Source organism: Nicotiana tomentosiformis, chromosome 5, assembly GCF_000390325.3.
Source record: "Nicotiana tomentosiformis chromosome 5, ASM39032v3, whole genome shotgun sequence".
In the NCBI taxonomy this organism is placed as follows: Eukaryota; Viridiplantae; Streptophyta; class Magnoliopsida; order Solanales; family Solanaceae; genus Nicotiana; species Nicotiana tomentosiformis.
Window position 1 is genome coordinate 17,748,280 of NC_090816.1, and position 15,259 is coordinate 17,763,538.

General features: G+C 39.1%; 1 protein-coding gene across 1 annotated transcript; it reads right to left on the reverse strand.

Moving 5' to 3' along the window:
• Window positions 1-2,397: 2,397 nt before the first annotated feature.
• On the reverse strand, window positions 2,398-2,877 carry LOC138891977 (secreted RxLR effector protein 161-like). The gene has a single exon (XM_070175667.1). It carries the CDS (start codon window positions 2,875-2,877, stop codon window positions 2,398-2,400), a length of 480 nt encoding a protein of 159 aa, XP_070031768.1.
• Between the last annotated feature and the right edge of the window lie 12,382 nt (window positions 2,878-15,259).

Below are 15,259 nucleotides of genomic sequence, written 5' to 3' on the forward strand. Positions count from 1 at the left end.
TTATACACAACTCTGGGTTCTTGCTACGAGTCCTTATCAATAAACTTCCTGGTGATGGCCAGTGAGATAGGACGACCTTCTAGATGAGGCCACTTCAACTTGGTGTAGTCATTGTACCCTTCAGCAAGTACACCTATAATCTCCCCTAGCTCTTTATCATCAAAGCTCACCTTTACTCCTTTCACTTCAGTGTTAACCCTTCCATGCACAATCTCACAATTTGCAAAGAACTCACCAATTTCATCTCGGGCAAACCTCCCTTCCAACCGAAGGACCATGTCCTACTAGTCCCAAATCTCCGATTTATCCAACAAAACCACTATGCCTTCCTCTTCTAAATCATTGAGGAGCCTCCCTTTCAGAATTGTTCTTTTCTCAAATTTCACCACTTTGTCCTTTTCTTCATCAATCTACTCTTCTTTACTCTCTTCCTCCACAATTTGCACTTTTCTTGTTTTCCTAGCATACCTGGTTCTTTTTGCCAAGGCAGAGTTCTCTGTATCAACAGACTTTTCTGGAGACTTCTTCTTAGAAGTCTTTCTTTTCTTGGAACTGGGAGTCATATCATCCACTTCCTTTGCCTCTTCCTCATCATGAAGAACCATGTCTATCTCTTCTATCTCAATGGTTTCACTAGTTTCACCCATACTTTTCTTCCCTTTAGCAGCAGCTTTCTTTACACTCTCAGCTAAGGCCTTTTCTAGGCCGGTCTCATTCTACTTCCTATGACTCCTTGTAGTTCTTCCTCTTGAGGGAGGAGTCGCTACAGGAATAGAAGAGGCAACCTTTCTCTTCTTGCCACCCATAACTATTCTAGGGATAACTCCAACACTCTTTTTCTTTTGGGATTGTAACTATCAAAAGCTTTATTTAGTAGGTCATTAAGGGGTTCCTTCCTAGATGGAACAGATTCTTGGAACCTTTTCCTCATCCTAACCAGCCCCTCCGTTGCACTAGCATCCCTAGACTCACTATTTCCTTCTTCTCTAATAGTCTTTCCTCCCTCATCAACCTCTTCACTCCACAACACCATAGACCATGTTTCTTCAGTCAAACTAATAGGAGTGGGTGAAGAAAATTCAACCACTCCTCCTTCTCCCTTTCCCCTCACATCTACTTCAACACCCTAACTCTCTTTTTCTTTTCCCTTTTTATTTTTACCACCTATTTTTCTAGACACACTAGTATCTACTCCAACAATTGTACCAATCAAAACAAATCTTTTCTCAAGATTTTTAGCAACTTCAGAAGCAACATCAGAAGATTTTAACCCAGAGGTTACCTGTTCAATTTTAGATGAAACTGGTTCTTCCCCCTCAGTCGCAGACTTAAAGAACTCATCTGATTTTTGGGGTTCCTCTGCTTGATTGGCTTGTAGCATCTCATTCAGTTTCTTGGCTAGTTCTCTACTAGCCACTGTTTTGTGAGCAATCACCTTGACATGTCTCTTCTTAGGGGTTTGGGTAGTTGAAGGTGTGGGTGATAGTTCTTTGGATAGTGAAGTTGGGGTTTCAGTGTTCTTGGAATTTTCAAGTATGGTGGCCATTGGATCTCTATAGATGGACGAAGAAGGTTGAGAGAGTTTTAGGTTTTAGAAGCTTTGGTCCTTTAGAAAATGAGAAATAACAGAAGATGATAATTACATATCAATATAAAGGAGGGTAGGTTGAGTGTGTAACGATACGTTTTGAAGTCTAGAGGTCTAATCACTTTGGGAGTTTCAGTTTGAAAAGACGTGGGGCTCTTCCCTAGAATTTTGGCAATTATGACGCGTGTGATACTTGGTGAAACTGGTTTGTTGGTAACTAATTGGTTCAAAATTTGTTTGGGACAAAGTGGGAATTTTTTTAGATCATGATCCAAATACAGTTATTTCAAATTATGCAGAGTGTCGAATACGTACCTTATAAGCTCGACGAATCAGGTTCTTCACTGAAAGTTCTCTTGTGTAAGATTGAATTTTTCAAGAGAATAAGGTTAATATCATTAGACATTAGTGAGACATTTTAGCACACGGTACAAGAGTATACTAATAAAAGTATGAGACTGAGCAATATCTAATCTAATTATTTACAAAATTTAGAAATTATCTAACCAATCATTGAGTTAGAACCAGTTTATTTTGGGTGATCATAATCATCCCTAATTTTAACATGTTCCTTTCAAAGTGATCTCTACTTAGAGATTTTATAAAGATGTCAGTTTTATAAAGATGTCAGTTATTTTATAAAATTCCACGGTGATCAAACTCTTCTCAAAGTTATCCCTCAAAAAGTGATGCCTAACATCTATGTGCTTAGTACTTTTGTGATGATCCGGGTTCTTAATCATACTAATTGCACTAGTATTGTCACAAAAGATGGGGATACAACCTACATCAATTTCAAATTCCATTAATTATTTCTTAATCCACAACAATTGAGCACAACATGAGGCAACAACCATATAGTCAGCTTCAGCAGTAGACAAAGCCACACAGTTTTGGTTTTTGGTGGCCCAAGATACAAGACATGAGACAAGAAAGTGTGTCATACCTGAAGTGCTCTTTTTATCAACAAGAAAGCCTACATAATCAGCATCAACATATCCCACTAAATCCAAATTATTATCTTTTGGATACCATATGCAAAGATCAGTGGTTCCTTTTAGGTATCTCAAGATCCTCTTAACAGTCTTCAAGTGAGACTCCTTTAGATTTGCCTGAAATCTAGCACAAAGGCCTACATTAAAAATAATATCACGTCTACTAGCAGTGAGATATAACAAAGAGCCAATTATTCCCTTATATATTTTTCGATCAACAGATGAACCAGGTTTATCCAGATCCAATTTCGTGGCTGTTGCTATAAGAGTGTCAATTTCTTTGGAATCTTCCATATTAAACCTTTTAAGCAACTCTTTCACATACTTTTACTGATGGATCATAGCTCCATTTGAATTTTTGTTTAATTTGTAAACAAATTAAGCTTACCCATCATACTCATTTCAAATTCACTCCCCATTAGCTTAGCAAACTCTTTACTTAACCTATTAGTTGTTGCTCCAAAGATTATATCACTAACATATATTTGAACTACCAAGAGATCTTTACCTTTTTCTTTCAAAAATAAAGTATTGTCAATTTTACCTCTCTTTTAGCCATGGTCAAGCAAGAATTTAGATAATCTTTTATACTATGCTCTTGGTGCATGCGTGAGCCCATAAAGTGCCTTGTCAAGCTTGTACACATGATCAGGACAATCCTTGCTTTTAAAGCCAGGAGATTGCTTAACAAATATTTCTTCCTTTAGATAGCCATTGAGGAAGGCACTCTTGACATCATCTGATGGAGAGTGAATTCTATGTAACCAGCAAAGGCTATAGGGAGTCTAATGGCTTTCAATCTTGCAACTGGAGCAAAAGTCTCATCATAGTCTATGCCCCCCTCTTGACTATATCTTTGAACCACCAATCTTGTCTTGTTCCTTGTAACTTTTCCATATTCACCAAATTTGTTTCTAAAGACCCATTTAGTGTGAATCACTATTCTGTTCTTGGGTCTTGATACCAGATGCCAAACTTGACTTCTCTCAAATTGATTTAGTTCATCTTGCATTGCATTCACCTAATCTGTATCCTGCAAAGCATCAGAAATACTTTTAGGTTCAGTAAGTGATAGAAAAGCATCAAAAGCACATAGGTTATTTAAAGAAGATCTTGTTTTGATTCTGGAGGTTGGATTAGTGATTATGTTACCAATAGGATGAGAACTTTGATACTTGTAAGGAACAACCAACTGGTTTCCCTTAGATGTTCCTTCAATGTTTTGTTGCCGAGGAACAGGTTCATGGACAGGTTCCTCTAGGTTTGAGGATCAATTCCTCTTTGTTCAGTTCCCCCTATCAGGTTGCCCTGGGTGGAAGGACTTGTTCCATTACCTATTCCTTCATGTGGTGCAACTTTAGGCTGGACTATGATTTTATTTGAGTTTCTTACCAGCCTAATTGCTTCATCATCTAGTTCCTGCCTTTCAGAAAGAATGCTAGTTTCATAAAAAACCAACATGTACATTTTTTTCTACACACATAGTTCTTTTGTTATATATCTTATAAGATTTACTATGTGAAGAATATTCCAAGAACACTCCCTCATCACTTCTAGGATCAAACTTACATGGGGAGTCCTTTCCATTATTGTGCACAAAGCACTTGCATCCAAGTGCCCTAAGGTGGGATATATTTGCCTTTCTTCCTTTAAGTAACTCATTGGGAGTTTTTTGAATAAGAGATCTAGTCATGCACCTATTTATGATGTAGCATGCAGTGTTCACAGCTTCCACCCAGAAGTTATGAGGCAATTTACTAGCAAGTAGCATAGTCCTAACTATTTCTTCCAAAGTCCTATTCTTTCTTTCAACTATTCCATTTTATTGTGGAGTTCTAGGAGCAGAAAAATTATGATCTATGCCATGCTCATCACAAAATGCAGAAAATTTAGCATTCTCAAACTCAGTACCATGATCAGACCTAATTGATACAAGTTGATTACCTAGTTGTTTATGCATTTTTCTAACAAATAAAGTGAACATGTCAAATACTTCATATTTAGATGTTAAAAATAGTGTCCAAGTAAACCTAGAATAATCATCAACAAGCACCATAACATATCTCTTACCATATCTGCTCATCGTCCTCATTGGTCCGCATAGATCCATATGGACCAGTTCCATCGACCTGGTAGTACTTACCATTTTCTTGCTTTTAAAATAGGATCTTACATGCTTCCCCCTTGTACAAGCCTCACAAACTTTATCTTCCTTGAACTTAATATTAGGCAACCCTATCACTAAGTCCTTGGAGACTAGTTTGTTGAGTTGACTCAGACTTGCATGTCCAAGTCTCTTTTGCCAAAGGAGGGGATCATTGTCCAACACACTCAATCAAGTGAGTTCATTATCTGAAAGTGTGGAAAGATACACCATATATATGTTATTCACTCTTTTTTCCTACAAAATTATCTTGTCAGTGGCAAGATTTATCACAAAGCATTTTGTAGAGGTGAAAGCTACCATGTTACCTCTATTAACACAGTTGTGATACACTTATTAGCCTGTATTTCAGTCCATCTATCAAGCAAACATTCTCGATAGAATGAGAGTCAGACTTACCTACCTTTCCAACCCCAATGATCTCACCTTTCTTTCCATTTCCAAAGGAGACATTACCTCATTTAAGGTCCTCAAGTGAAAGGAACTGGTTCTTGCCTCCTATCATGTGCTTTGATCAGCCACTATCATATTTGGTTGCTTTCCTTCACTTGGACCTGCAAAAGGAAATCAAGGGTTAGTCTTAGGAACCCAAAATAGTTTGGGTCTCTTTCTATAGGCAAAAGGATAAATCAAATTCTTTTTAGTCCAATTTGGCAACCTATTCTTCCCTAGAACAAAATTTTTGTTCTTTTGATTTGCCTTTTCTTTTGTAGTGCATTCACTGTTATATTGACAAGTGTTACCATATTGTGTGCAAATTTTATTCTCGGGGAGTGTGAGATACTTACTTTTGGGATCCCACTTAGGTGCAGCATTCCCAAAGCCAAGTCCCCGTCCATTGCTACTATTGTGTTCTTGTAGCCATGAAAGTGCATCAGAGGACCTGTTCCATTTTCATGTTCTATCTAACTCATGCTTAACCTTAGTCAAGTCATCTTTCAAGGTTCTTACTGGTTTATCTCTTTTATAAATCTCATCTTTTACCTTTCCTAGATCCCTTTCTAGTGAGAGATGTGTGTCACTAGCTATTTCTTTATATGTTACTAACTTTAATTTTAATTCAGATCTAAGTTCTAGAAGAGATGTGTCAAGTGCATGAACCTGGTTCTTCAATGCATCATTTTCATTTTTAGCTTCACAATCCCTAAGTTTCAAGTTTTTGTACTTTACTTTTAAAATGACACTCCTTTGAAAACTGTTCTTTTTCATTATTCACATCTTCAAACTCATCAATTAATTCCAGCAATAATTCAGATAATCTTTCTTCAGACAAAACCTTAATTTTATCCTTGAATTGAAAGACACTTACCTCAAGTTCTTCATCAGATTCTCTAATAGCCATTAGAGCTCGTTCAACATCATCACTATCATCATCCGAGCTCTCATTTGAACTTTCTCCCTAAGCAGCAACCATAGCCTTGGTTGATCATTTGTTGTTGCCTTTCTTGAGATGAACATGTTCCTTCTTCCTATTCCTATGTTCAACTCTTTCCTTTTTCCATTCAATTTTCCACAAAAGGCAGTTCTTGATTATATAATCAAGCTTTCCACATTTATAACATCTATCATTAGCCTACTTTTGTGGAGTTCTTGCTTTGCTATAGCTTCCACTTCTTGTTTCCTCTCATTAGGTAATTCTTAAAGTCTTTGGTAATTATTGCCATTTCATCATCTTCCAAGTCAGAACCTTCAGCGATTCTGAGTCCAAGACTTCTTTCCTTCTTAGGCACATCCATTTTCATGGTTTGCCTTCTAAGTTCATAAGCTTTGAGATTTCCAATCAAATCATCCAAAGAAGTGTAGTAATATTCTTTGATTCTTGAATAACAGTGATCTTACTTTCCCATGTTATTGGTAAAACCCTGGTTAGTATCTTCTCAACCCTCTCATCTTCAGGAATAATCCTTCCAAGAGACTTTAGTTCATTTGTCAATGTAGTGAACCTTGTGTATATTTCCGGAATGGTTTCTCCATCTCTCATGGCAAAGTTTTCATATTAAGAGATCAAGGTTCCTCTTGATCTTTTCACTTGAGTTGTTCCTTCATGGGCCAACTGCAGTGTGTCTCATATTTTCTTGGCAGTGGAACAATATTGGATTCGGCTATATTCATCTGGACCAAGTCCATAAACTAGCCATTTCTTGGCTTTAATATTTTTCTCCCACTTCTCCAAGTCCTCAGCAATGCAATCAGCTCTTGCCTTTGGAACATCCACTCCTTCAATATTTTTCTTCATTGTTAGTAGTGGATCATCAGTAATAATATCCCATAGCTCATAATCTTCTGCTTGCATATTATCTCTCATCCCTATTTTCACCAAGAGTAATATTGGTCATTGAAGAGTGGTGGCTTAGTAGTGGATTTTCCTTCCCAATTTCCAGGTGGTGCACTCATCTTGATCTTTTTCTAAGGTGTTAGCCTCTTCAAGGATAACCAACTCTAATATCAATTGATGTTTTATACTTCAATACCATACAACATGGGGGTGATTTGTGTGGTATCTAATTTTTCACGTGTACTGATTATAGAAGGACCTCATTCTTCTATGCATTCCATAATCTACTATTGCGGAATAAATAATGTAGAAAGTAAAGAACACAAGTATTTTTAAGAGGAAAACACCCGACTCAAAAGGTGAAAAAACTACGACATACTTCCCAGTAGGATTTTTTTTCAAAACTTCACTACAACTCTGAGACAAAACAACGATGTTTACAAACTCTTATAACCTAAGGATTACCTCTAAGCCTTGTAGCAACCAGCCCCAAGCTATTGCGACGGCTTCTGTAATGATCTGTTCGGTCATTTTGAGCATTTACGTCCCGTTCGATGTCTTAAGGTCTCGAGCAACTTCGTTTTCTGTATTATGACTTGTGTGTGTGGTCGGGTTCGGTTTTCGGATGATTCGAGATCAGTTTGGAAAAAGGATTCTTGTTTTAGAAGCTTAAGTAGTAAGAGTTGATCGGAGTTTAACTTTTGTGTAGACGACTTTGGAATGATGTTTTGATTATTTCAATAGCTTCGTGTGGTAATTTTGGACTTAGACGTGTGTCCGAATTTGGATTTGGAGGTTCGTAGGTTGATTTGATGTATTTTGGCGAAAGTTTGGAAAATTGAAGGATTGGAAGGTTGAGAGGTTTGAGTGAGAGTTGACTTTGTTAATATTGGGTTCAGATTTTGATTCTGAGAGTTGGTATAGCTCCGTTGTGTCATTTGGAACTTGCATACAAAATTTGACATCATTCCGAGTTGATTTGATATGTTTCGGTGCGAGTTGTAGAATTTAAAAGTTCATTAAGTTTGATTTGAGATGCGATTCAAAGTTTTGATATTGTTTGATGTGAATTGAGTCCTCGAGTTGGTCCCCGTTATGTTATAAAACTTGGTGATATGTTCGGATGGGGTCTTCGGGGCCCCGGGTGTGTTTCGGACGAGTTTCAGATCAATTGGATCATATTAGGTAAGGCTGGTTTGGGCAGAGTTTTGGTGTGGTCGCACCTGCAGACCATTGGGTGCAGGTGCGATGGTTGCCCATGCGGAGATGAAGGCGTAGAAGCGAGATGGATGGGAGCTAGGGTTTTGCACATCTGCGATGTCATTCCCGCAGATGCATTTTCGGAGGAGCGAGTTAGTACGCGCAGGTGCGGACGTGAGCTAGGTTACAAGTCGTCGCAGGTGCGGAGCATTTGTCGTAGAAGTGACTTCATAGGTGCGCTTTTTGGTTCGCAGAAGCGACACTGCAAGTGCGATTCCTGGGCTTATAAGTGAAGGATGCAGATGAGGTGAATTTACAAAAGCGAGAGCGCAGGTGCGCGTGTTTGTCCGCAAATGCGGAAGTGTTGGGCAGAAAGGTTAGAAGTCTAGGGTATGGCCATTTTGTTCATATTTTGAGTTTTAGACCTCGAATTTGAGCGATTTGTGAGGGGTTCTTCACGTGTTTCATTGGGGTAAGTATTCTATACCCGAATCATATTATATTTCATGAATCCATTGTTATTTTCATCATTTAATTAGTGATTTAAGTTGGAAATTTGGGAAAAATTGTAAAATTTCTTAGACTAAACTTTGGAGATTTGAAAGATGATTTGAGGTTAAATTTGAGAAATTCTTGTATGGTTGGACTCGTTATCGAATAGGTATTCAGATTTTGTAATTTTGGTCGGGTTTCGAGATGCAGCCAGAGGTTGACTTTTTGAGTTGACTTTTTATTTTTCTTTCAAAATCGAAGCTTTATTATCCGGAATCATTTCCTATGATTTTATTTATGATGTTAAGTTATTTTGGCTAGATTTGAGTCGTCCGGAGGTTGTTTCACACGAGAAGGCCATTTTAGAGTATCGGTCTAGCTTTTTTGAGGTAAGTATCTTGCCTAACTTTATTTGGGGGGGAAGGGGGGAGGGAGACTACCCCTTATGATTTGAGTCATTTGTGCTAATTGTGTCATGTGAAGGCCGTGTACGCAAGGTGACGAGTACGTACTCGGGCTTATTTATGGGAATTGGAACGTTTTAAGCTCTTAGGTTCTTATGTTCATTAAAAATGAAGTTGTATTATCATGTTAAATCCTCCCTTTGCTAAATTCACCCTTAAGTGTCTTATTTGGAGTTGATTGATTCATGTTCTACCCTTGTTGCCAATAAAATCTTATGTGCCTTAATTGAAGTTGTCACCTCTTTTATTGCCATGCTGTCTTTTCCGTAATTGCTTAACCTTAATTGAAGTTATTATTATTTTTCTGTAATTTCTTAACCTTAATTGAAGTTATTATTATCTCTTCCATAATTGCTTAACCTTAACAGAAATTTTGTTATCCCTTTTATTGTTGACTTATCCTTATTTGAAATCATTGATTTATGCAATCTCTCTTATAGTCGAGTTGTACTTATGTGGAATCATTGTTATACATTATTTCTCCCCTTGTTGAGCTATTCTTGTTGAAACCATTATTACCTATTGTGTCTTTCATTGTGAGCTTGTTCTTCCGTTTCCTTGTGTTATGTAGTCCTTGTGTTGATTTGCTTGTCGCACTCTCGTGTTATTGTTGTTGTTATTGTTGTTGTTGTACTCAGTGTTGTTGAGCCGAGGGCTTTGTGTGGTTGTGGTACTGAAATTTATTTTGAGGGAAAGTTGTAGCATATGGGCACATGTGGTGAAACACTGTATATTGTGTTCTTATGTTTTTGGCACACGTGTGATGTTGAGAGGATTGTCGGGGTGTTCGCATGTGAGTTGTTCGTGCTTTTGTTACTATTGATATTTGCACATGCGGCGTGACAAGGCGGGGCTATATATGTGGGTTTGCGCATGTGGCGAGACAAGGTGGGAATATTATTATGTGCGTGTGGCGCGACAAGGCGGGAATTTACTTTATTGTGCACGTGACGAGACAAGGTGGGCTATGTCAGGGATGATTTGTGATGACTTATGATGGCCTGGGGGAATTGTTATTGATGATATTTGTGTGGTGGTGTGCCTACCTTGTGTGAGTTATACATTGTACATTTTATGGTGATGGTTTTCTATGTGTCATTCATTGCCTCTACTCTTACTTGTTGACTTGAGTTGTGATAGAACACTTGCACAAGTATATATGTAATTAATTACCCATATCGGTTTAAGAAGATAAATCCTTATGTTATTGACCATTTACATATACTCTCGTTTTCTTGCCTTCTGTGTGAGAGTTGTCCTATTGGCACGTGAGTTTTTCGTGCGGTCATGAGTTATTGTTATTGTTGGCACATGAGTTGTTCATGCATATATAAGATACTGTCACTCCCTTGGCACGTGAGTCGTCTGTGCGGTAATGAATTGTAATGTGGGTACAAGATGACAAGTGAATAGGGTTCACGAATTGGGACCCGTGAAATGTGACTATGAGGCGAAGTACCTCAGGGGAAATCCTTGAACAAATCTTGTGTGGAAGTGGTTGCTCTTATTGAGTTGTTACTTATTTTCTTTACTTGGTTTCATCGGACTTAAACTGTGTTCAACTTACTTCACCACATTACTACCTGTTGCTCCCTGTTGTTAGTTGTTGTTTCTAGTGTCCTATTGCGAGTATAGATTTGTTATCTTTACCATGCTTAGTTTGATATTGACATTGTTTCCCTATTAGTTTCACATTCATACTTGTACAAGTTGTTAAGTCTAGTAGGTGTCTTGATTGTCCCTCGTCATTACTCTACCGAGGTTAGTCTTGATACTTACTGGGTACCGCTGTGGTATACTCATGCTATGCTTTCTGCACATTTTGGTGCAGATCCAGGTACTTCGGGGTTGGTTGATCACTAGCTAGCTGTTCGGATTTTGCTGTGGAGACTCAAGGTATAGCTGCCGTCGCGTTCGCATGCCTCCGAGTCACCTTCTAATTTTGTACTTGTACTGTCTATTACTATTCCGGAACAATTTCACTTAGAAGATTTGTCCTAGTAAATTTAGTAGAGCTTATGACTTGTACTACCGATTTTGGGTATTGTATTGCACTTTATTGGTTCACTATGGAAATTTTAATTTCATGCTTAATAGTTGTTTCTAGTTAAATTATGTCATTTATTTCAGTAAGTGTTAGGCTTACATAGTCTTAGTGACAAGGTGCCATCACGACATCCTACAGAGGAAAATTGGGATCGTGACAAGTTGGTATCAGAGCTCTAGGTTCATAGGTGCTACGAGTCATAAGCGAGTTTAGTAGAGTCTTGCGGATCGGTACGGAGACGTTTGTCAGAGCAGCAGTTGAGGAGTCGCCAGTAGCTCCTATTGGGGGACAGGTACCGGAGGCGCCTGTTGTTACCCCTAGACTTCATGAGACCTTAGCATAGTTCCTGAGCATGTTTGACACATTGGCTCAGGCGAGGTTGATTCTGATTGCACCAACCACTTCACAGATTGGGGAAGGAGCTCAGACTCTCGCCGCCTGTACTTCAGAGAAGCGACTCCACGTTGGTCAGGTTCCAGGTGTCATGTCGACATAGCATGTTGTTCCAGATCAGCCCGTGGTTAGGGCAGCAGCATTTGAGGAGGAACAACTTAGACTTGCAAGGTTAAAGAAGTATTACCTTCCTACTTTCAGTAGTTTGGCTTCAGAGGATGCACATGGTTTTCTAGAGGAGTGCCATCGTGTTCTCCGCAGTATGGGTATTGTGGATACAAGTGAGATTGCTTTTACTATATTTCAGCTTAAGGGAATGGCATATTAGTGGGGGCGAGCATACGAGTTGGGTAGCCCAGTTGATGCAGCTTCACTTTCATGGACTTAGTTTTCAGAGATGTTCTTGAGAGAGTTTGTTCCCCAGACCTTTCGGGATGCATGGCGCTTGAAGTTTGGTCAGCTACGCCAGGGCACTATGTTAGTGTCAGATTATGCTGTTAGATTTAGTGATTTGTCTAGGCATGCACCTGCTTTGATTTCTACGGTTAGAGAGCGAATCAACAGGTTCATTGAGGGGCTCAGTCATGGTATCTGATTCAGCATGGCTCGGGAATTGGAGATGGATGTTCCGTTCCAATAGGTGGTAGAGATCGCTCGCAGATTAGAGGGCATGTGAGATCAGGAGGGAGAGGTCAGGGAGGCTAAGAGGCCTCGTAGACGAGGAGGATATACTGGTCCTATTTTGGAGGTACGGTACGACATGGTAGAGGTTTTGTGGGTCAGCCAGTTCAGTTTGAACTTTAGGCTCCGTACGGTATTTCAGATACCCATGGAAATTAGAGTACCCGCTCCGGATAGCTTCTATATCCACGCCACTGGAGGGGTTGCTTTGAGTGTGGACATACCATCCACATGGTGAGAGATTGTCCCAGACTCCGGACAGATGGGTCACAACGGGGTATTCAGGCCATGAAGTTTGCTCCAGTTGATGTTATCCCTGCACTGCCAGCCATGGGTGTAGGTCAGGTGGATGGAGGGCACCCAAGAGGGGGAGGCCCGGCCCGTTGTTATGCTTTTCATGGTAGGGCTGAGGCCGCTACACCAGATGGCGTTGTTACTGGTATGATTTCGATTGTTATAGAGGAGCATCATTCTTATTTTGATTTAGTTCTGCTTATCGGGGTGAGTCTTCTTATCTTGCTTCACATATGGGTGAGTTCCATGACTTTGTACTCTACTTATGTGTTTACACTTGTTGGGAGATTCTATTGTGGTAGCTAGTGTCTATCATTTTGTTTTATTCTTTTTTGAGGGCTATGAGACTCGAAGTGACTTTCTGTTACCAATTACGATATTTCTTTACTGTGAATTTTGGGTGGTTGGTTAGATTTGTGATTTAAATGCTCAACCGGTGTGAGGGTTCAATATGTGTTGTGATTTTGTTAGCGGAATTGAATTAATGGAAGGTTTCGGTTGGTATGATGTGTATACTACTTATGATTCAGAGCTGAGGATAGGATCCTCGCATTTTTATATGGTTTGATATATTTGAACCGCGCTACGTGCTGCGTGCTACGGTGAAGTTATATTAAGATGAGATCCTTGCGATTAGTTCATATGTTTTGATCCTCCCTTGTGGAATTGATTTGAAGTAGGGTACTAATAGGAATTGTGCCTATCGGGCTTGCTTTATAGTTCTCTCATGTGCTTCTCTTTGCATATTCAGTCATTTTTGCATTGTGCTTATTGGGTTTTAGCTTGCAAGATTGGTACCTAGGTGTCATTAGAGGTGATTTGTTGATTCGGGTGAATGGTTATGAGGTCCTCATGTTTCTTGCATCGTTGTCAGTGTTGTGAAGGTTTGGAACGAGATTTTAGCTGAGATGAGGTTATTTGTCGGTGCTTCATTTAATTATGGGCATTTATGGTGGTCAGAGATGTTGTTATGGGCATATGTGTGATGTGTTACATCGTGTGGTTGTACCTTGTGGGTGTAGGTATGAGTTGTTATAGCTGGTTGAGGCTGATACCGACTGTTGATGTGGGAATCGGGTCTTTGGGAAATGATCGGATGGTGAAACATTTGGTTATAAGCCTTATTAGTGTTGGTGGAAGGAAAAATCTTTAGTTGAGATGGTGTTGTCGGGTTTATGTGGATTTGGGGTGATGTGGGGTCACACGCAAGTGTAGAATGGTAAGTTCACGCGGGATGATTGGCATGTTCGAGGACGAACATTTGTTTAAGATGGGGAGGATGTAAAGACCCGGACGTTATTGTTGGCACATGAGTTGTTCATGCATATATAAGATACTATCACTCCCTTGGCACGTGAGTCGTCTGTGCGGTAATGAATTGTAATGTGGGTACAAGATGACAAGTGAATAGGGTTCACAAATTGGGACCCGTGAAATGTGAATATGAGGCGAAGTACCTCAGGGGAAATCCTTGAACAAATCTTGTGTGGAAGCGGTTGCTCTTATTGAGTTGTTACTTATTTTCTTTACTTGGTTTCATCGGACTTAAACTGTGTTCAACTTACTTCACCACATTACTACCTGTTGCTCCCTGTTGTTAGTTGTTGTTTCTAGTGTCCTATTGCGAGTATAGATTTGTTATCTTTACCATGCTTAGTTTGATATTGACATTGTTTCCCTATTAGTTTCACATTCATACTTGTACAAGTTGTTAAGTCTAGTAGGTGTCTTGATTGTCCCTCGTCATTACTCCACCGAGGTTAGTCTTGATACTTACTGGGTGCCGCTGTGGTATACTCATGCTATGCTTTCTGCACATTTTGGTGCAGATCCAGATACTTCGGGGTTGGTTGATCACTAGCTAGCTGTTCGGATTTTGCTGTGGAGACTCAAGGTATAGCTGCCGTCGCGTTCGCATGCCTTCGAGTCACCTTCTAATTTTGTACTTGTACTGTCTATTACTATTCCGGAACAATTGCACTTAGAAGATTTGTCCTAGTAAATTTAGTAGAGCTTATGACTTGTACTACAGGTTTTAGGTATGGTATTGCACTTGGGAGTATTGGTTTACTATGAAAATTTCAATTTCATGCTTAATAGTTGTTTTTAGTTACATTTTATCATTTATTTCAGTAAGTGTTATGCTTACCTAGTTTTAGTGACTAGGTGCCATAACGACATCCTACAAAGGGAAATTGGGGTTGTGAGTTGTGACAGCTTCAAGTTAATTCTAACTTGAACAATACAACACAAGTACCTAAGACAATTTTTTTCTAGGAAAACTGAAAAGTACAACTCAAAAGCCCTACTACACTTGAACTAGAATAAAAGACAGGCACATGAAACTAGTTCTTCTATTTGGTTCATGTAGCCTCAGGTTCGTACTCTTGAAACACACAGGAATTACTTACAAAATGACTTGTTATTTTGCCCTTAATTCTTGCTTAACTTCAGCGTTGTGCGTCACTGTAAAAGAGAACACAACTGAAATATATAGAGTTATTAGGATAAGGATTAACTAGAATTCCAATGCTTTACTCTTTCTTGGTGAAAGAGTTCTAGTTAACTTCAATCTCTAACTCTTTCCTTATCTAGGATAGAGTTCTCTTCAAATAAGGAGTCATACTGCTTATCAACTATGCAACATTTTCGTTCAGGAAATATCA